Source organism: Mastigoproctus giganteus, chromosome 8, assembly GCF_048544385.1.
Source record: "Mastigoproctus giganteus isolate SK-2022 chromosome 8, ASM4854438v1, whole genome shotgun sequence".
Taxonomy (NCBI): Eukaryota; Metazoa; Arthropoda; class Arachnida; order Uropygi; family Thelyphonidae; genus Mastigoproctus; species Mastigoproctus giganteus.
The window spans coordinates 45,213,670-45,236,273 of record NC_143582.1 but is presented as its reverse complement, the minus strand read 5'-3'; the positions used below and the strand labels follow the sequence as shown (position 1 = coordinate 45,236,273).

The 22,604-nt window shown below is 36.8% G+C and overlaps 1 protein-coding gene across 3 annotated transcripts in view; it reads right to left on the bottom strand.

Annotated features, from left to right (window-relative positions):
* Positions 1 to 22,604, bottom strand: part of LOC150081502 (transcription factor 12-like) — a 621,638-nt gene that overhangs the window by 473,406 nt on the left and 125,628 nt on the right. For all 3 annotated transcript variants that reach the window (XR_016547303.1, XM_090379956.1, XM_090379957.1), the window contains exon 4: positions 18,963 to 18,988. Coding sequence is in view for 2 of the 3 variants with exons in the window: in XM_090379956.1 (XP_090236082.1) it covers positions 18,963 to 18,988 (26 nt within the window). In the remaining variant the exon portion in view is untranslated. The remainder of the gene's footprint in view (positions 1 to 18,962; positions 18,989 to 22,604) is intronic.

The following is a 22,604-nucleotide window of genomic DNA, read 5'->3' as shown; positions in this document are numbered from 1 at the left end:
TTTTCGGAGGGTTGACATGGTCTGCAAGGCGATTATGAATGGAGATCCAGATGTTGAACGTAGCATCAAGATATAGCAAATTTTACAAGATGGGATTTGATTCTAAAAAGACTTGTACCGAGAAAAAGAAGAGACCACTTCACCAGACTTTATTATTCAAATACCTAATGAACAATAAAACTTATTTCTCATCTCTCATGATGTTACCTTTTCATTAATAAAATTTTTGCAATATTTTTTATTTCAAGTCCTTTTAATTGGCTAACAAGCACAAATTGTTTATAGACTGTTTCTCTGGTACACATTCAATTAAAACCCATTATAATTATACCTCAATCAGCACAGTTTCACATAACACGGAACAGTTTCAGTACCAATTATCAGTGCTATGTGGGGTAATTGCTGTACTCCATATGGGTAGAAGTAACCCCAGAGGAACGTATCAACTGTGTGGTACTACACTTAGGGTTGTAGAAAAGGAAAAAGACCTGAGAGTAATTGTGCAGTCAGATATGAAGTTTTCTGAGCAACGCAGACAGGCCGCAAGAGCAGGTCATGGGGGTTTTGTCAATGATATACAGGAATTTTGCTAGCAGGGAAAAGGAGGCAATTATCCCTTTGTATAAGGCAATGATCAAGCCACACCTTGAGTACTGCGTACAGGTCTGGAGGCCTCATTTTAGGAAGGATGCAGATTTCCTTGAGCGTGGACAGAGAAGGGCAACAAGATTGGTGAGGGGAATGAAGGGATTCTCTTACCAAGAGAGGCTTAAGTTCTGCAAATTGCAGCGACTGGAGATTAGGCACCTGCGAGGTGATCTGATTGAGGTGTACGAGATCTTGAATGGGTTGAGCACTAAATTCTGATGGGATTCTTCCAATTGTTCAGATTACGAACCTAAGGGGGCATAAATTCAAATTGAGGAAAGCAAGTTGTAGAACAGATGTGTGGAAATGTGCCTTTAGCAGCAGGTGGTTAATTGCTGGAACAAACTTCCATCTGTCATTGTGGACGTTGATAGCTTAAATAAATTCAAGAAGGAACTGGACAAACATTTAGAGGAATGGTTGTGTGAATTTTGTTTTTTGGCTGATGCTACATAAGCTCATACGCTAGCTTTCTTGCATCACATGCCTCTATTACTATTACTTAAAACTGAGAATTTTTGAGCAATAATCAATCACATAACTGCAGAAGAAGAAGAGTCATCCATAAACCATTCCTGCCAATATGGATGACCTTGCCACTCTACATATCATTGTTAAGAAGTGGACAGCTAAATTTAAGCATGGTTGAAAGTCAGTTGAAGATAATCCTCGAACAGGGAGACCTTCCTATTTCACCTGCTCAAATACCATCACCCGTGTCTAAAACCTCATTACAAGTGCCTACCAACTGATTGATACACTGGCAGATTGCTGAGACTGTGGGCTTACCCCATACACAAATAGCTAATCAAATTATGACAGAACATTTGGGAAGAGAAAGGTTTTTGTGTACGTTTCAAAAACTTTTGAGCTCTGGACATAAGCTGGTCCAAATAATGTGCTATGGAAAAATCTGCACCTGTTCATAGCAGATCCAAAGGAATTCCTATGCTGTTTCAAGACAGTGGATGAAGGATAGGTCCGCTACGTCCACACTGACTGAGACTAAACAGCAGTCTAAACAGAGGAATGCCACCCCCCAAAAGGAAGTCTATTCCATTGACAGGGAAATTCATGACATTGGTCTTTTGGGCTTTGAAGATGACCAAACTATTCCCAAAGCATATCATTCCACTCTCCTGATTCAACTGTGGGATTAAACCTATAAAAAGCGGTGCAGAGAAACTGACAGAAGGGTTGCTCTTTAATGTGGAAAATTCAGCAATTCACAAATCCACCATTTCCCAATCTACTGTACAGATTCCAGTTATCACAATACTTCCTTTTCACTTATTTATCAGGTGTGGTCCTTCTGATTTTCATCAGTTTCCTTAAATAAATAAAAATAAAAAAAAATAAATAAAACAAATTGCAGGTGTTTGCTGTGACTGCTGGGGATGGACACTTGAATGACATTGACAAAACACATTCTATACTGCTAGGTAAAATCACTTTGGTGTCACTGGATCACAGAATATGTGAAGATTTTTTATAGTTGTAATGAAAGAAAAATGACTCGCAAGGAAAGATTACTGATCCCTGTACTCTACTATCATCATGAGAAGAAAAACAGCAACATACATTCAGCGATCACGGAACTGTGACCACTCCATCTATAATGGACTATACTGCATAATGTGCAGTATAAAAAGCCAAACAGCTTCTTTTGCTTGAGCAGTGATAATTTGCATCTGGTTGAACAAGTCTAAGTGATAAAGTAGCAAAAGGGCATGAATGCAGTAGCTTGTGTGTCAGTTGCTTCCATGTCAGAACTGGCACGTCTTGTCAGTTGCGTATGGCCCACTGTTAAGGTGTGCAAAGAATGGTGTCAAATGGGTAAAACCACCTCCCACTAAAAAAAGTATAAAGGATTACACATGGTGGATGTTTGTGGTGAGCGAAGGGTGCAGTGCAATGTACAGGTTCAATGCGAAATTCACTGTACAACAGTTGATATTGAAATATAATATGGAGAATGCAAGAACGTTATCCCAAATGACGATGCACTGCACACTCAGATGTAGGGGATTCCATGGCAGATGACCCAAGAGACACCCTCTCCTCAATGCTGATCGTTCTCATTGACAGCGAATGCCGGTTGAACACTGGAGAACTGGAAACAAGAGTGCTGGTCAGATGGGTCCAATACCCAGTGCAACACGCTGATGGACACCTTTGTGTGCCGCACAAGCAACACAAGTCCATGGACTATTGTGCATGGTGCCCATTATCTAGGCAGGTGGCAGTTGTTCCTTAATATGGAGTATGTTTTGCTGACAAGAACTAGGACCTGTGGTGAGTATGACCAACATTTCACTGGTGAAGTCTACCAGCAGCTCTTAGGAGACCATGTGCACCCTGCCATACTGCATTTTTTCCTCAGACAGAAACAAGATCTTACAAGATGATAATGCGGCATGTCATTAGGCCTGCACTGCACTGCACTGCACTGCGCACAAGTGGTTCAAGGAACAGTGACAATATCATCCATCCCGATTGACCTTCAAATTTGCCTGACCTCATTCAAACTGAACACCTGTGGGATGCTTTGGAACAGAAAGTGAGGCATATGGACATGCAACAATCATCTATTCCAATACTATGGAAAGCTCTGCAGGCAGCACAGCTGCAGATTCCTATGGACATCTTCAGACATCAAGTGGAGTCAATGCTAGGTGAACAGCAGCTGTTCTAGGTGCAAACGGTGGCCCAATATCAGGTAGATTAGATTAGATTTGGATTTTATTAGCGCATTAGCAACTAAGGCTATAACGCGCCACATATCAGGTAGGCTTGTTGTTGTTTGTTAGTTATTTGGTTTTTAGGAGCATTAGCAACTAAGGCCATATTGCTCCGGGATATGCGGTGGTCATTCCCTGACCTTTCCACATCCTCCGTATTTGGTGGTGACGGGCTCGAACCCCGGTCTAATCAAGAAGCGTGTGCTACGCACTGCTGCTCCTTCCTACCTGGCTACGGAAGCGCCATCATCATCAGGTACGCAATCATAATTCAGTGATCACTGAGTGTATGTGTTTTATGTGTTTTCAACATTTATACCCTTCTCTCATTTCCATCTCACTTCTTGCACTTAAATAGAAAACGTACGAGAATCTATTATTTCAGAGAAAAATGAATGACATATTTCAACAGAAAACAGATCATATAACTTTACTGACAATATGCAAGATATATATGTATAATATACAGAGACAAATACTGTCAGTTATAAATAAGTAGACAAAGCCAAAGTACTAAAACTTAATTCATGAAAAATAAATCATAAATGACGGTTAGGCAGCAATTTCAATACTACATACAGGTCTGGAAACCTAATCTGTGGAAGGATGTGGATTTGTTGGAACAGTTGCAGAGAAAAGCAACAAGATTAGTGAGGGGAAAATGGTGCTCTCACCAGGAAAGGCTTCAGTTCTTCAAACTGCAGCATCTGGAAACTGGACACCCAGAAGGAGATCAAACTGAGAGTGTTTAAGGCTCTGAATGGATTGTATAAGCTCAATGCCATTGGAATTCTTCCCCTTGCTAAAACTATGGGCATAAATTCAAGCTGAGGAAGAATAGTTTCAAGGATAAATATGAATAAATTTGTCTTCAGCCAGCAGGTAGCTGATTGTTGGAACAACTTTCCACCTGGTGTTGTAGAAGTAGTTTTGAATGAATTCGTTGGACCTGCTAGAGAGGATGGAAAGGTGATATGAGAAATGTTGCTCTTTTTTTTCTTTTAACTTTTTTTTTTTTTTTAATTCCATATAAGCACTTCCTTTCTTGCATCATTTGTCACTACTAATACAGCCACTCTGACTTATGTAATACTCGACTTAGAGAAATTCGACTTTACATAAGTTTTTACCGGCTGGTGTAAACTTAAAAAAATCGTGGAAACATATTTTGCATTCCGTAGGAATAAATGGAGATATCGTGAAAATATCGCAATGTGAACCCAATAATACATTGGTAATTCGACCCAAGACCTCGGAATTTGAAATTTTCGCTATATAACTAAGCTATTTACCTTTCTAAAAGGTCATTTTTATAATAGAAATTGCACTACACTTTCATCGTTATCATATGTTCCGTTATAAGAATCAATTTTGAACACCTTGGTGATATTTTTCTAAAACACATTTCTAGAGGTCACTACCAGACCAACAATAAAAACAATTTCCACTTTCCAGTTTACTGGGCTTTTCTGTTAGTGCAATCTATCATAAATAGGTAGTAAACTCGATCTTACTGCATTTCTGATAATACCAATAACTGAAATTGTGTTGGTTTTTTACATTAGGTATTATGGTGAAATGAGTTCCCTTTCACTGAAATCTTTAATCATATAAAAAACATAATAAATTTTCAGAATCTTCTCTTCATTCCTATTTACTTATTACAACAGTGAAGGGAAAAAGACCAACGGAAAGTGCAAGTTCTGGCAGTGCTAGGAAACGAAACAAACTTGATTTAGAAATGAAGATGATTAATTAAGAGGCATGAAGCAGGACAAAGTTTGTCATCTATTGCACGGAATTAGGTCTTGCTGGTTCAAAGTGAATACTATTTTAAGGGACAGTGAACGTATAAAAGAACATGTTCAAGAATCAACGCATTTAAGATCAACAGTGATCCCAAAACAGCATTCAGGTGCTATCCTGAAGATGGAAAAGCTATTAATAATATGGATGGAAAATCAGATTCAGAAGCAAGTGCTTTCAAGCAAGAAATATTTATGAAGATAATGATAAGTAAGGCAAATCCCAAGCCAGGTTCATGGCAAGCAACTGATGGTTTAATAGGTTCAAGCATCACACTGGTTTCCAAAACAAAGTATGCGGTGAAATCGCCAGTGCTGATTCTGCAGCTGCAGAGAAATTTTGTGATGTGTTGGAAAAACCCCCTTCTAAATCTCCACAGCCCTCAACTTCTGCAGTGGCTTGCTTATTAGCTGGAGAGTTAATTCTGGCAACAATGCTCAAAAGATAAAACTTGCTGACTTTATGCCTGTCTCCTCTCTCTTTTTGTAATTTTATAATTTTTGTAATTTTTTCTGTGCATGAGATAAAAAAATTGAATAAATAATTCTATTTACATGTTCATCGAACATTTCTTTTTTACTTCATTCAAATTTGCGTGTGCTGCATAAGCATTTAGGGAAATTCAGACTTACGTAGATTTCTGCAGACCGCAACCCTTACATTTAATAAGCCTATAAAATTTCTGCAGACCGCAACCCTTACATTTAATAAGCCTATAAAATGCTTCGGCGAGTGGCTGTACTAAATAACTTTTAAGAATAATTATTGTAACTGTCTAATGTTCCATATTATTTAAACTTTCATCAGTAAAGGTTGATACAATGTACCTATTCGATTTATCAGCAACATCAGCTGGGTTATCTTAAGACCTTCATCACATCCATTACACAAGGATCCAATCTTCATTTTCTACTAATTTGTATTCACTTGCATAAAAAATTCCTTCCTTATCTCCTTTTTTGCTCTCTTAGCCAGTGCTTTCTCATACCTTACCTTTTCCATTACAAATCAACTACTATTATAAATTACTATTACAAATCAAGTTGTAGATATTGTAGGCTTCAGTACTTTTCATCACTCTGTAACTCTCCCATACCATCTTTTTTTGCTCTATCAGACTAGCCATCTTCGTATTCAATCATCGCAGCATCCTCCTTGTACCATATTTTCTTAATGGTATTTATGCTTTCATGACCTCTATGATTTTAGATGACTGACATGATCCAAACTGAGACAACTGCAAAATGGCATCAAGTCTGCAGGGGCAAGGCCAGCATCCCTATAAAATGCTTTGGACCCTTACAGAGACCATGCCCTGATAACCTAGGGCTATGCTAAAGGATAAACGAGGTGCTACTCACTATCATGTCAGTGTGCAACATATAATAAGGCAATCCTATCAATAATTATTGCTAACAAAATTATAAATAATAATTTATAATTTTGTTATCAAATTTGGTTTAATTAATTCTACTGTAAATCAATTAGCCATTATAGACACACATAATAAACTATAATAATTATGTAGACTTAGCTTAAGATTTTATCCCACACTAAATTAGATAGATGTATTAGATATCTAATTGAGTATGAGATTAAATGGTTTAAACTGACAGGTTTATTCCAGTTTTTGCTAAATAATCAGTAGAGGTGTTAGGTATATTAGGTAGCTATTTTATGCCTACATACATATTAATCTAATTACTAATTTAATAATCTCACTTTTCATATATGGACTTTCCTCCATTACTTGACTGGGGCTTTTATCAGACAAATACTTTGGCATTACATACTTAGATTTCAGAAAAACTTTTGATAGTGTTGTGCACAAAAGGCTGCTATACAAATTGGAGCAGTGTGACACTAAGGGCAAGTTACTGCTATGGATAAAGGGATGGTTGAGTGGGAAAAGACAGAGTTATCAATGGGCACTACTACTCTTCTTGGACATATGTTATTAGTGGAGTCCCACAGGGTTCAGTACTGGGCCCATTGTTGGTTTCAATACTTATTCATGATACCGATGAAGGGATATCGGGCCTAATATCTAAGTTTGTAATGATACAAAGCACAGTAATCAGGGTAGGCACTACTGCAACAAGACCCTGAAGTTTAGCATTGCATATGGGGAGCAGTAATACCAGATTAAAATATCAACTGTGTGGTACGACATTCAGGACAATGGAGAAAGAAAAAGATCCCTGGGTAACCGTACAGTCAGATATAAATAAATGAAGTTCTATGAGTAGTGAAGATAGGCTGACAGGATAGCCCATGGAATTTTGTCAATAATATACACGCATTTTGCCAGTAGGGTTAAGGAAGTGATTATCCCATTGTATAAGGCAATGGTTAGGCAACATTTTGTATACTGTATACGGGTCTGGAAGCTTCATCTGTGGAAGGATGTGGATTTGTTGGAGTAGGTGCAGAGAAGAGCAAGAAGATTAGTGAGAAGGGGAAAGCGTGCTCATACAAGGAAAGGCTTTAGTTCTTCAAATTGCAGCATTTGGAAACTAGACAACTGCAAGGAGATCTATTTGAGGTGTTTAAGGCTCTGAACTTGCTCAGATTATTCAGGTAATTGATTGCTGGAACAAATTTCCATCAGATGTTGTAGAAGTAGGTAGTTTGAATAAATTCTAAGGACTACATAAACAGTTAGAGGGAGATGGACAAGTGATATGATGGAAATTTGTAATAAATTCTAAGGACTACATAAACTGTTAGAGGAGATGGACAAGTGATATGGGAAGTGTTTTTTTTTTTTTTTTGCTGCTGATTCCATATAAGCTTGCTGTTTTGAATCATTTGCCACTACTAATACTAAATATCCAATAGCTTATATAACCATTTCTGTTCCTGCAATACTTTCTTATAAATTTCTTATACTTTATAACCTTTTTATAACTTTCTTATAAATTTTGAGTGGTGGTTAATGGGTCAGATATTACCATTTTTGAAAATGGTAATTAACAGCTGAATAGTAGTTTTATACTGATACCATTTTAAATAATGATAATCATAAATACAGCACACTGGGATTGGAACAAAGGCCTAATGGATATATGTTAAGCATAACACAGACTACCAAGCTAGACTTTCTCAAAGGAGATCTTTGCTCATCTAAAAAGAAAGAAATAAACAGGCATTGCAACGGCCACCAAATAAGTCCCTTTCTAAGCTCCAACTAGTAATGAATATGGTAAAAACATGAGCTAATAATAATAAAAAATATAATCATAAATATAATAAAGAATTTATTAATACAACTATTATTGATACAACTAATATAAAATAAGCTAACATCAATACAAAAACTATAAAATGTTATCAAATGGGCAAGAGCTGGTTAAACCTATCTACAATACAACAGTCTTCAACAGCTCAAAAAAAAAAAAAAAAAAATAATAATAAATAACATATATTTACATTCTCCCAACCAAATGGGAGGCTATGTATAACATACTAAGGAAATAACTTTAATTCTAATAATCTATAATTTTATACTGCAATTTAAATATTGCAGTATAAAATTAATTTTATTTTTATATGGGGTGGAAGCTGATAGGTTACTCATTCAAAAACTAAAAATATCCAAATTACAGGATAAAATTATAAACAACAGGTTGAAAGAATTTAAAGTAATTTATTTAGTACATTACATGCAGACTTCCATTTTGTTGTAAGCATGTAAATAGGTTAATTTTTTTGGACTACTGAATACTGTTACATTGCAAAAAAGTATTAGTTTTAAGCTTATATTACATTGGTTGTATCAATAATAATTGTACTGATAAATTATTATATTTATAATTTTACTTTTACTATTATCATTAGTTCATGATATAACCTTATTGAGTGAGTGCTAGGAGCTTTAAAAAGACTCATTTAGTGGCTATCACAAAACATGTTTATTTATTTCTGGTTGTTGGATGAGTGAAGATCTCCTTCGGAAGAGTCTAGCTTGGCAAATCTTTATTATGTTTAATGTATACCCATTGGGCTTTTTGTTCCAATTCAAGTTTTCTGAAGTTGTAATTACTATTTAAAAGGATCGCTATAAAATTACTATTTTGCTGCTAATTAGCTCTCAAAAATGGTAATATTTGGGCCCATTAACTACCACTCAAAATTTACAAGTAAAACTTACATTGAAATAACAGAAGCAGGCATACTTCAGCTATCAGACATTTGTCTGTTCAAAGCCCCAGTCGAGTAAAGTAGGAAATGTCTATATAGGATAAATAGGAATTATTGCATTAGTTATTAGATTAATATGTAGATAAGCATAAAATAGCTACTAATGTGGCATACAGCCCTACATCATTAGTTAGCATCTCCATTCCTGGAATGCAGCTGTATAACCCATTGAACCTCTCACTAAACTAGATAAATATCTAATGTATAAATCTACCCAAATTATAGTATGTATTCATATGCAGTGTGTGAGTAGACAAAAGACTAAATTAATAACAATGAATTAAGCATAAAAAAATTAAACTGAAGGCATGATCAAATCCCATACTACTATTTTAACTTCTGAAAAAGTATGGGTCAGCTTATATTGGACTGTACACAAAAACATAACAGGGAAGAAATATGCATGGGATGCATATAAATTATCAAGCGACTCAGAAACCTATGGCAGATATAAGCTAGTCTGTAATCCGGTCATAAAGGAGGTTAGGCAGGCGAAGGCAGATTACGAGAAATCCTTGGCAAAAGATGCTAAGAAAAACAGCAAGGATTTCTTTACTTATATAAACTCTAAAAGGAAGGGGATGAATCTGATTGTTCCACATCGATGGTTCGAGTGTTGATGATCCTGCTCAGATAGCAAACAAACTGAATGAGTATTTTGCATCTACATTCACACATTTCAAACCTTAATAATTATTAAGGTTTGAAAATGGCAGAAGGTTATCAAATTGTAGTAGGATACTTAATGATTTTGTAATAAGTGAGGGCAAAGGGGAGGAGAAATTGTTGAAGTTAAACATAAGAAAAGCACCTGGGGTGAATGGGATCTATCCAGTTATATTAAAGGAGGCGGCAAAGCAACTAAGCAAACCCTTAGCCATAATTATGAGAGCATCCTTGGACTCAGGGGAGGTTCCCACGGACTAGAGATGTGCAAATGTATCCCCAATTCACAAAGGGGATCGAAGAGTGACATGAGTAATTACAGACCAGTTAGTTTAACTTCTGTTCCGGGTAAAATAATGGAGTCACTGGTTAAAGATGTATTGCAGGATCATCTAGACAAGACTGCAGCAATAATTCAGACACAGCATGGGTTTGTTAAGGGAAAGTCTTGTCTGACAAATTTGATAGGATATTATGATGTGGTTACAAAGGAACTGGATGCAAAAAATTATTTTGATATCATCTATTTGGATTTCAGGAAAGCTTTTGACACTGTTGCACATTGAAAGACTATTGTACAAATTGGAGCAGAATGGTATTAAGGGTAAGTTGCTACAATGGATAAAAGGATGGTTAAGTGGGAGAAGACAGAGGGTGGTAATCAATGGGTGCTGCTCTTCGCGGACTAATGTCAACAGTCCACTGTTGTTTTTTATATTTATCAATGATATTGATGAAGGTATATATCAGGCTTAATGTCGAAGTTTGCAGATGATACAAAGGTTGGCAGGGTTGTTAATGACAGTAATGGCAGTGTGCTACTGCAACAGGATCTAGACAATTTGGGCAGATAGGCTAAGAAGTGGCAACTGAACCTTGACAAATGCAAAGTACTGCATATGGGTAGAAGTAACCCCAGAGAAACGTATCAACTGTGTGGTACTACACTGAAAGAAAGTGGTGGTAGAAAATGAAAAAGACCTGGGAGTAATTGTGCAGGTAGATATGAAGTTTTCTGAGCAATGCAGACAGGCTGCCAGGGCAGGTCATGGGGTTTTGTCAATGATATATAGGAATTTTGCTAGCAGGGAAAAGGAGGTGATTGTTCCTCTGTATAAGGTAATGGTCAGGTCACGCCTTGAGTACTGCGTACAGGTCTGGAGGCCTCATTTTAGGAAGGATGTAGATTTACTTGAGCGTGTACAGAGAAGGGCAAGGTTGGCGAGGAGAATGAAGGGATCCTCTTGCCAAGAGAGGCTTAAGTTCTGCAAATTGCAGTGGCTGGACACTAGGCACCTGCGCAGTGATCTGATTGAGGTGTATAAGGCCTTGAATGGGTTGAGCACGCTGAATTCTGATGGGATCCTTCCACTTGTTCAGATTATGAACCTAAGGGAGCATAAATTCAAATTAAGAAAGGACAGATGTAGAATAGATGTGCGGAAATTTGCTTTTAGCCAGCAGGTGGTTAATTGCTGGAACAAACTTCCATCTGTCGTTGTGGAAGTTGATAGGTTGAATAAATTTACGGAGGAACTGGACCGGCATTTGGAGGGAATGGTGTGAATTTTTTTTTTTTTTTGGCTGATACTGCATAAGCTCATACACTTGCTTTCTTGCATCACATGCCACTACTACTACTACATCTAAATATAAGATGTGTTATTTTCCATATTTTAACATCTCAAATATAAAAGGTCAGCTTACATCTGCACAGTATGAAAATACCTCATGGAAGTCAATATTTCTAGGTTCACAAGATCACTAATCAATGTTTTCACAAAAAGAAATGTGTTGTGAAAAGAACGGGAATGAATACTAGTGAAATAGATGATGCTGAATAGAATAACTGGTGAAAAAAATGGAAATGAATGGCAGTGAAATATAAGCAAATGTGCACGTGCGCACACACACACATGCTCATGTGTGTGTGAAAGTGAGAGATAAAGAATTGTAAATGAGGCAGATGTTGCCTATTACTGTTTGCCAGGGAAAGGAAAAGAATAATAAAAAGGATTCTTAATTTTTAATATTCTTTTTATGAAAAATGGGGGATAGAGGTGCACTAACAGAACTGCAAATTAGAGGTAAAGTAACATAATGGATTGACAAGCTTAGTAACTAGGTGTGAATAGTTATATACACTACAAATATTAGTCCACCTAGTGAGTAACATGCAATATTTCCAATCCTTTTCTCTTTGATGTAAGAAGCAGTCATTACTGAAAGGCTGCTTCTTATATAAGCATGCTGGAAATGACACAAAGGAAAGAATTTGAGATATGAACTGAAGATCTTGCTATCGTAGAAGGCAGCCATAAGTCAATTGAACAATTGATTAAGAGGATTGCTAGAAGATTAAATATTATGTGAATAAGGTCATATTGTGCATGTTTATGCGAATAAGTGATAAGCTCATATGTAATACGCTGAATTAAAAAAAAGGCTGAGAAGATAGATGTTTGTTGCATTAGACTTGAATATTTGTAGGTTGTGGCTTTCAGAAGCCACATGAGAAAGGGCATTTGATTCCAAGGAGCAGAATTGTAAAGGATAAATAAGGAAGAGGAAAGGTTGGTTCTGTGAGTTTGGGGTTGGGCAGAGAATGGATGTTTACAAGTTCAGACTGGTTTAGAAGATAGCTATGGAATTGCAGATGCTAGTTCAGTAGAGTCCATGGAAATATCATCAGAAAAGGCATGCTCTTTTGGATATCTAGGAGCTTGAGAAAGGACACAACCCCATATGAGGGACTACTCGTGGTGAGCAGATTTCAGATTTGTACAGAGTTGACCTCTACTTGTGGGAGTGTTCACCAAGAACAAAAGGATAAACCCTTTTTTTTTTCTTTTTCTTTATGTAGAGGAGGCAGTATTTGTGATGTGCTTGTGCTGGTTGAAACTGGAAGTCAGGGTGATATGTGAAGATGTATGATCTTGTTAAGAAATCTAGAGGTTGACTATAATTTCTTCACCCAACCGATATAATGTCTAGAGACTGGCATTTGGGGAGTTAGTTATGGATGTTGGAAGTTTAGGCTCTTTGTACAGAGTAGGATTTATTAACCTGGTTAAATGTAGTGTGCTGTCACTGGTGAAACTATGGATAGGATTTGTAGTCAGTGTAAAGGGATCATTAGTATGCAGGAGAAAGGGAATGGGAGAGGATGCCGATACTGGGGAACATCAGAATTCGTTGGGAGGTGGGAAGATAGTGGGATGTCATCTACCATTGTCTGTATTGAGCAGTCAAAGAGAGAACTGACTGTATGGTTTCAGGAAGTAGAAAGTAGGACCAAAGCATGGAAGCCTGTTTGGTGAATATGTGTACCAAACATGACCAAAAGTCTTGGAAGTGTCAAGAGTGGATGCTTGGGTCTCATCAAATCTGTCCAGGGAAAATTGAGATAGGCCAAAATGTCACTGGTGACAGAAACCATATTTCCAATCATTAATGGGTTTGAGATTTCAAGATAGTGTAGGATTTTGGAGTTAATGGTTTTCTCCATTGCTTTGGATAGGATGGAGGCTGGAGCAACAGGATCAGTCAGAAAAGAGAGATTTTTTGCCCATTGTACAACTGGCTGGATGTGAGCAAGCCCATGGAGATGGGAGTGGGGTTAGAATAAAAAGAATGAAGGCAACACAAAACCAGGAGCAAGCTCTGGAGCATACATTTTGAGAGCAAATGGAGTTCCCATTGGGATCTGGAGATTACTACTTGGAATCAGGATTGTTCAGGATTCTTCTAGCGATCTCATGTCAAAATAACACAGGAGGCATAGAATGCAATATGTTTGATGTGGTCGGAGGTGATGACTTGCTGGGATTACTGATACAGGAGGAAATTGGATGCTGGCAGTTCAGTTTTATCTTTGGCTAGGGATATGACAGAACCAATCAGTTGTAACAGAAGTGGAAATATAAACAGAAGGAAGTTGACACCAGTGTCTCTTGGATAGGGTTCAGAGGACCCACTATTATTTGTACAAGAAGAAAGTTTCCTAATTTTAGTCTGCCCAGCTTGGATCGGTTAATGACCATTTTACAACTGTTGTGTGTTTTGGAGTGGGCATTGTGTTTTTATCTCGAACCTCCTTATCTTTTACTGTGTTATCTTGAACCTCATTAGCTCACTTATTGGGAAGGCTACGGTTTGGATAGCAGATGGTTTTTTTTTTCGGTTTGAATGAGGAATAAAGGATCTCATTCATCCTACAAGGATAATTTCACTCACACTATGTGAGCAAAAATTGGATCAGAAGATTTAAAACAGTAATCCAATAAATGAAAAGAGGAATAGAAATTGTAGATCATCCCATTTTGCATATTTGTAATGGCAACTGACATAGTGATGAAAATGGGCATGAGAAGGGCACTAGTGGATAAGAGGCCATCAAAGTAACTAATTGTACTTTGAAGGGTTGTTGGTGATGAAAAGTCAAGAATGGATGTTGAGCAGGATTGTTTATCATTCTAGTAGGTAAATGAATATTGCATAAAATCATTAGGCAATTGTAAATGAGCGGCATCTCTAACAGCTGGTCTGGACAAAAAAATTGAATCAGCTGATGTTTCAAGCATTAAAATCACTAAGGAAATCTGCTTCGTTAGGCAAGTTAGATTGGATAAAGATGGGTTTCAAATAAAGGAAGTCAAAAATGTTCAGGGCAATTTGGGGAGTTGAGAGAATAATAGGAGCAGCAGATGAATTTCACAGAACACTGTAAAGAGATTTTGAACCAGAGATGCCAACCCTTCAAAAAGAAGAGATTCCATTTTACAATTATCTAGTAGGAATACAAGCAAGGTTCCATGCAGATATGGGCAAGTCCCACCAGGGCAACTAGGACGAGTGGTAGTTGGGGGTTCTGTCAGAGAACAGGTAAGGTTTAATGGATTGAGGGTGGAAATTGGCAGCAATGACACTGGAACGGAGACCACATCCGTTTGAGTAATGAAAGAGTTGTGAGATTTAGATATTTTCACGGATATTGTCACCAGTGACAATATCTCTGAAAGTCTCAGTGACAGTCTCTCATCACTCTGTGCAACATGTTCCATGGAGTGATGAAATTTCTGAATACTCACAACAAGAATATAACTTAGCTCCTTGACATAATGTGGTCTCAGCACTGTCCTTGTTTATTGCACATTACTGTACAATAAATGAGGACACTGCTGATGATATAAAAGTGGGTACGTTAGTAAACGACAGTAATCAAGGTTGCTAAAAAAAATACAAATTATTTGAATGGGCTGAGAAGTGGCAGCTGAGGTTTAACAATGTAAAATGCAAGATGCTTCTTCTGGGTAGCAGTAATCATGGAGTAACATACAACTTAGGTACACTAAAACTCAAGAGTAAACAGTGCTGGGACAGCTCATGACAACCTGTCAAGGATATAAAAACTCTGACAGCAAACATAAAGTTATTGTTTCGTTATAAAAATCAATAGTTAAGCTGCATCTTGAAGGCTTCACTTTAGAAAGGCGTGTGCCTTCTTCCTTCACTTTAGGAAGATATGAACTACTGCTAGACAAAATACAGAGAAATGTGATGAGATTGGTTAAGGGCACAAGGAAGTATTCTTATCGAGAGACAGAGACTCCAGTTTTGTAAGCTGCAGCAGTTTTAGAAACCATGCACCTCCACAGGTGACCTGATTGAGGTGTTTTAGACCTGAAAGGTTTGAATAAACTAAATAAATGAAAAGTTTGAATAAACTAAATAAATGAAAGGTTTGAATAAACTAATATACAAGGTGGCATAAATTTAAATTCTGAGGTGATAACTGTAGACTAGAGGGGGTTATAGAGAGAATAACTGAAAAATTTCCATTAGTCAAAGAGTGACTGATTTTTGCAATAAATTCCCAGCTATTCATGTAGAATTTGGTACTTAATCTAAATTTAAGGAGATATTGAATAAATACAGGCAACCCCCGGATAACACGGTACTTCTACAACACGGTTTCGCTCTAACACGCTTGATAAATTGCGGCGATCCTCGCACAACGCGGTACTTATATAACACGGTTAGAGAATTTCGGTAAATCTCTCATAACAGGGCATTTTTGAACTTTTGTGCAGGGGGAACCCCTGCTATTATGTTGGATGTAATTTTTCAACATTTCCACCCTTTTTGAATCCCTGCTGTTGACTCGCTAGTCAAAAAAAAAAAAAAAAAATCTAAGAAATCCCTTTACTTTATTTTGTTGGGAATCCCTGTGTTGCATTCTGTGCTATTGAACTTGTTATTGAGCTATTTTGTGCTTGGGGAACAATCTAATAAATAATAAATAAATTTTCTGTTTATACTCCGGGACGACCAAACGGTCAGAGGAGTTAGATTTCAAAGTTTTATTACTATTGGATAGCACACCAGGCCATTCAAAAGATCAAGTCATCCAAACATTGAAGTTTTGTTTCTACCACCACAGTTGTACTAGGTTAATACAACTTCTTTCATTCAGCCATTAGATCAAGGCATTATACCCACCTTTAAAACTCATTACATCAAAAAATCGTTACAATTGATTTTGGAAAAAAATTGATTCCAAATCTATTGAAGTAATGGAGTCATGGAAACATTTCTCAATTGTGGACTGTATGAGAATCATAGCTTTATCACTGAAGGAAGTTATGTTATTTGGTTTTTAGGAGCATTAGCAACTAAGGCCATATTGCTCCGGGATATGCGATGGTCATTCCCTGACCACTGAAGGAAGTAAAACCGTCAATGTTAAATGTGCGTGGAAAAATGTATGGCCAGAGTCAGTTCATTCAGGAAATATGGTCGAACCAGCAGAAAATAGAATCAGTGCGATAGTAGAACTCTCAAATGTCGGTGGGAGGGGAAGATTTTGATGAATGATATGACTACTGAAGCCATTGTGGGTAGCATAGTTGATTGAACTATTGAACTATTATGCACCTCCCTACAACAGGTGGAAAAGACCTGAGTTCGAATCCCATCGATGATGGGAGGAATTTTTATGGGTCTTTTTCACAATGTGGCCGAGTTATTTGGGCTCAGGCAAGTGTAGCATGGTTTTTTTTCTCCCAGAATCTCGAGTTTTTTGTCCAGCAAAACAGAAAATCGCCTTCAGGACACACAATTTATAGACAATATACACAGAGTAACATGGCTTTAATTGCCTATGCTCCTAAAAAAATTTTAAAAAAAGATATGATTACTGAAGACGTTCAAGAATTACTGGTAGAAAAAAGAGGCTGGTGAAGCAGATTTGGTGGAAATGGCATCGGAGGTAAAACCAAATCAATTCAGAGGATGTTAACGCAGATAAAAATTCTAAATTTCCAATTTTATACTAAAAACTATACGGGAAGGCATAAAGTTAGCCGAGCAATTAGATTCTCATTTCTGAATGCACATTCTTGAATGAAAGGAGCTCAAAGTTCAAAAGGGAGTTTCCAAAATTAACATAACTTCCTTCAGTGATATGATGAAATTCACAGGTTTATCAAGCAAAAGAAAACAAACCCAGATTACAGATTTTTTAAAGAGAGCAGAAGATACACGAAACCTAGAATGGTATATTTTTTGTTAACATTTCGTTAACAAAATAGTGTATTTTTGTTAGCTTTTGGAACGTAACTCTCCTTTTTGTACTTTTTCTTAGTCCCATATAACACGGTTTCGTACAACACATTTTATAGGAACCTAACTACCATGTTATACGAGGGTTACCTGTAATTGAAAGAAATAGGTTAATAAAGTGAGGCTTTTAATTAAATTTTAATTAGTTTATTTATTTTCATTTTCTGACTTGTGTTACATAAGCTTGCTCCTTGCATCATTTTGCAAGTACTGATACCAATATCAATTCATCTGGTGAGGAACATACATCGTTTCCATGCCTTTTCTCTTTGTTTAGCAATCCCCGATTTATGAATTAGCTCTGAATAATGATATTAAGACAGCCCACTAAGAGAACTCAATTCGAATTTAAAAAAAAAAAAAAAAAATTAGCTTACCTGCTAAATAATTAAAACAAAAGACTAATATGCAGGGTTATGATGAATCCAAGTGTTTCCTGAGTAATATAACAACTGTAAGTAGCACTAGACAATGTTGCACCACTCCACTTCTGCTCTTAGGCGCCTCCGTAGCCAGGTGGGAAGGAGCAGCAGCGCGTAGCACACGCTTCTTGATTAGACCGGAGTTCGAGCCCGTCACCACCAAATATGGAGGATGCGGAAAGGTCAGGGAATGACCACCGCATATCCCGGAGCAATATGGCCTTAGTTGCTAATGCTCCTAAAAACCAAACAACAAACTTCTGCTCTTATCAACATTTTGGACACCCACCACAAAGAAAGCTTGCAAATCAACTATGATAGTTAAAACCTGTGCAAAGTCATGTGCTCTTTAAAAACCATTAAGATTGGAAAAGCAAATGGAAAGACGAAAAAAGGAACTTCCAACTACATGTTAATAATTCTGGTTTATAGCTGTCTGAATTACACAGTAATTTGGCCTGCAATAAGTCAAAATTACTAATACGCTGCATTCGAATAACTGATGCATGTCCTGTGTTTGTTCATTGGAAACAATGAACAAACACAGGATAAATTTCAGAAATGCATAAAATTACACAATCAGACATTTTGCAAACTAAGTGATAATATTGGTTTACTTAATCAGTGACAAATACTCTAAAACAAATTAGAAGTATTAAAAGTTAACACTCACAAACAGGCTGAGGAAACAGGTCAAAACGTAATGTTTGTTTTTTTAATACAAAATATATTTTTAAAGATGTGCAATAGAAATTATATTCGAATCAATTACTAATGCTAATATTAAATTGAATATTATCTACCTAGAATTCTAATCTTAAGAATACTAAAAATATTAACCTCAAGTACTTACATCTCTTTTTCTTTTGTTGGCTGGACCTGAAACATAGAAAAGTGAATATTTCTGATGGTACACAGAAGTTCAATAATTCAATTCAATTGTAAAATTTAAAATATTATACTACAGTATTGACTACTGTATTGTAAATTACAAAATTTCAACAAAAGTTCACAGATAGTTCCTAAAATATTTATGACCTAATATTACAATTGCACCATGAAGTTGAAGTCATAAGTATTAGCAGGCATTCAATGGCATGGCAGGCTTGTTACAATGCCACTATTACTCATTTGAAAAGGACAACTATTTTATAGCTGCTGTCGAGTAAGGTAGAATTAGAACTTAGCATTAGTACTGGTACAAAATGCAAAAAGGAAGCTTATAACAGCAGTCAAAAAAACTTCCCATTTCACCTATCCGTTTGCACCAAAAGTTTGTCCAATTCATCCTTGAGTTTATTTAAGCTACCAACTTCCACAACAGATGGAAGTGTGTTCCAGCAATCAACCACTTGCTGGCTAAAGGAAAATTTCCACACATCTATTCTGTAACTCTCTTTCCTCAATTTGAATTTATGTCCCGTCAAGTGCATAATCCAAACAAGAGGAGGCATCCCATCAGTATTGAGCTTGCTCAAACCATTCAAAACCTTATACACACATCAATCAGATCACCTCACAGGAGCCTAGTCTAGATGCTGCAATTTGCAGAACTTAAGCCATTCTTGGTATGGGCAAACCTTTGTTCCCTTCACCAATCCTGTTGCCCTTCTCTGTACTCATTCCAGCAGCTCTACATCCTTCCTAAAATGAAGCCTCGGGACCTGTATGTAGTACTCAGGGTGTGGGCTGAACATTGCCTTATACAAAGGGATAATCATCTCCTTATCCCTGCTAGCAAAGTTCCTGTATATCATTGACAAGAACCTATGAGCTGTTCTGGCAGCCTGACTGTACTGCTCTGAAAAACTTCATATCTGACTGCACAATTATCCCCAGGTTTTTTTCATTCTCGACTAACTTCAGTGTAGTACCACAAAGTTGGTACATTATGCTGGGGTTATGGTTACCAATATGCAGTACTTTGCATTATCAATGTTACACTTTAATTTCTCCTTCTCAGCCCATCTGCCCAACTTTTCTAGATCCTGTTGCAGCAGCAGCAGCATATTGCCATTACTGTCATTAAAAACCCTGCCAACCTTTGTATCATCTACAAACTTGGACATTAAGCCTGATATGTCTTCATCAATATCACTGATAAATACAGAAAACAACTTTGGCCCAATATTGAACCAGGGAGGATTCCACTAATAATATTAGTCCACAAAGACCAGTGTCCATTGATTACTGCTCTTTGTCTTCTCTCACTCAATCATCCCTTTATCCATAGCAGCAACTTGTGCTTAGTGCCACACTGCCCCAATTTGTAAAGCAATCTTCCAAAGGCCAACAGTCAAAAGCTTTCCTCAAATCCAAGTATATGATATCAAAATTATTTTTTGCATCCAGTTCCTTTGTGACCACATCGTAGTATCCAATCAAATTGGTCAGACAAGGTTTCCCCTTAACAAACCATTGCTATGTTTGAATTATAACTGCAGTCCTGTCTAGATAATCTTGCATTGCTTCTTTAACCACCGACTCCATTATTTTCCTTGGAACAGAAATTAAACTAACATGACTGCAAGTACTCATGTCACCCTTTGGTACCCCTTTGTGAATTTGGGATAGATGTGCACATCTCCAGTCCACGGGAACCTCCCCTGAATCCAAGGATGCTCTCATAATTATGAGATGTTCATATAATCATAATTTTCTTACTTCCTTTACCGCTTCCCTTAATATAAGTGAATAGATTTCATCCACCTTAAGTGCCTTTGTTATGTCTAACTTCAACAATTTCTCCTCCACTCTCCTCTCAGTTATTCCAAAATCATTTAATGCTGTTAGATTTTGACGAACTTCTGGCCTTCACTTTCCTACAGAATTCCTCATGTGTGAATTTAGATGTAACATACTCATTCAGTTCATCGGCTACCTGAGCACGATTACAAGTCGAACCATCAATATCAAGGGGACTAATCTGATTCATCCCCTTCCTTCTACTTTACATAAGTAAAGAAGTCTTTACTGTTTTTCTTTGCATCCTTTGTGAAAGATTTCTTGTAATATTTTGCTTGCCTAACCTCCTTTGTAAATTGATTATAGACTGGCTTATATCTACCATAGGCTTCTGTGTCACCTGATAATTTACATGAATCCCATGCATTTTTACTTCTCTGCCACAAGTGTCATTAGTTCAACTGACATCCATTTAGGCCTTAAACTTAAAACTTGAACTTGTTATGAAAAGCCTAATAGCTTCCAAGATTAATTCCTTGAATGTTTCCCATTTAGAATTTGCTATTGGTAACATTATCAGTTGGTCCCACTGTATAGTATTTAAAACTTGTCTAAGATGACAAGTCACCTTTATAAAAGAAAAACTGTACCCTTTATCCCTGATGGTAGTGACATCTTTAAGTAAATCCCACATCAGTACACTGTGACCAGAGCCACCTAGTGATTCCTTTATCTGCAGATTCTTAATGCATGAATAATCACTGTATGTATGAGAGGCAACCCTGTGGTTGCCTCTCATACATGCTACTGTAGAAAACAGTCATATAATAAATCCACAAGGTCTTGCTGGTGTGCAAGTGACCAACCCACAAGTCAATATCTGGAAAGTTAAAATCCCTCATTATAAGACATTCTAATTTATGGGCCCACTCTATTTCTCTGTACAACTGTTCGTTGTACTCATCACCGTCATTATGCCTATAGCATTCTCCTACTCTTATACAGAAGAAAATCGGTTTTCTGGAATGTCAGTTATTCAGAATAATTTGAAAGGCTGATCTTTCTTCTTTTTTTTACAGTAGTACAGTAAGCTCGGGTTATACTGATTTTGAAAACTGAATTTTGATTATAATAAGAGAAAGATCGAGTTTACTATCTGTTTATAACAGGTTGTACAAACAAAAAGCCCAATAAACCAAAAACTGCAAATTGTTTTTGTTGTTTTATGGTTGTGACCCCCTAGAATTCTACGTGACCGTCAGAAATGTGCTTTAGAAAAATATCACAGAGACCTGGGTTTTCTCTGAAACCATGAGTGAATTTCAGATTAGTTTAGCGCCAGTTTCAGTAAGAATAAAACCGGCCCAAAACTGTGCGATTTATTATTTTTCTCAATTTTTAACGGTAAAATGTGAACGAAAAGAAAACGCTTAGTTTTAACATTGCAACAAAAAATGGAAATCATTAATAGAATTATAAAAGGTTAAAATTTAGGAAATCTCCCCAAAGAGTTTAATGTGGGGCCTTCAACAATTTACAACATCAAGAAAAATTCCAATGCTATAACAGAATGTGTCAATTATGGATAGTGAAGGAGGATCTAGCAGGAAAAAGACGATGTCGAAATCTGAAAATGCTGCTTTGGAGTGTGCACTAACTTTATTTTATTTATTATTATTATTTTTTTTTTGTTGTTTTGTTTTCTCAGAGCGAAGTTTAGGTGAACCAGTGTCTGGCCCAATGTTGTGTAAAAAGCATTGGATTTTAATCAAAAATTAACAGGTAATGAAGATTTCAAGGCAAGCACAGG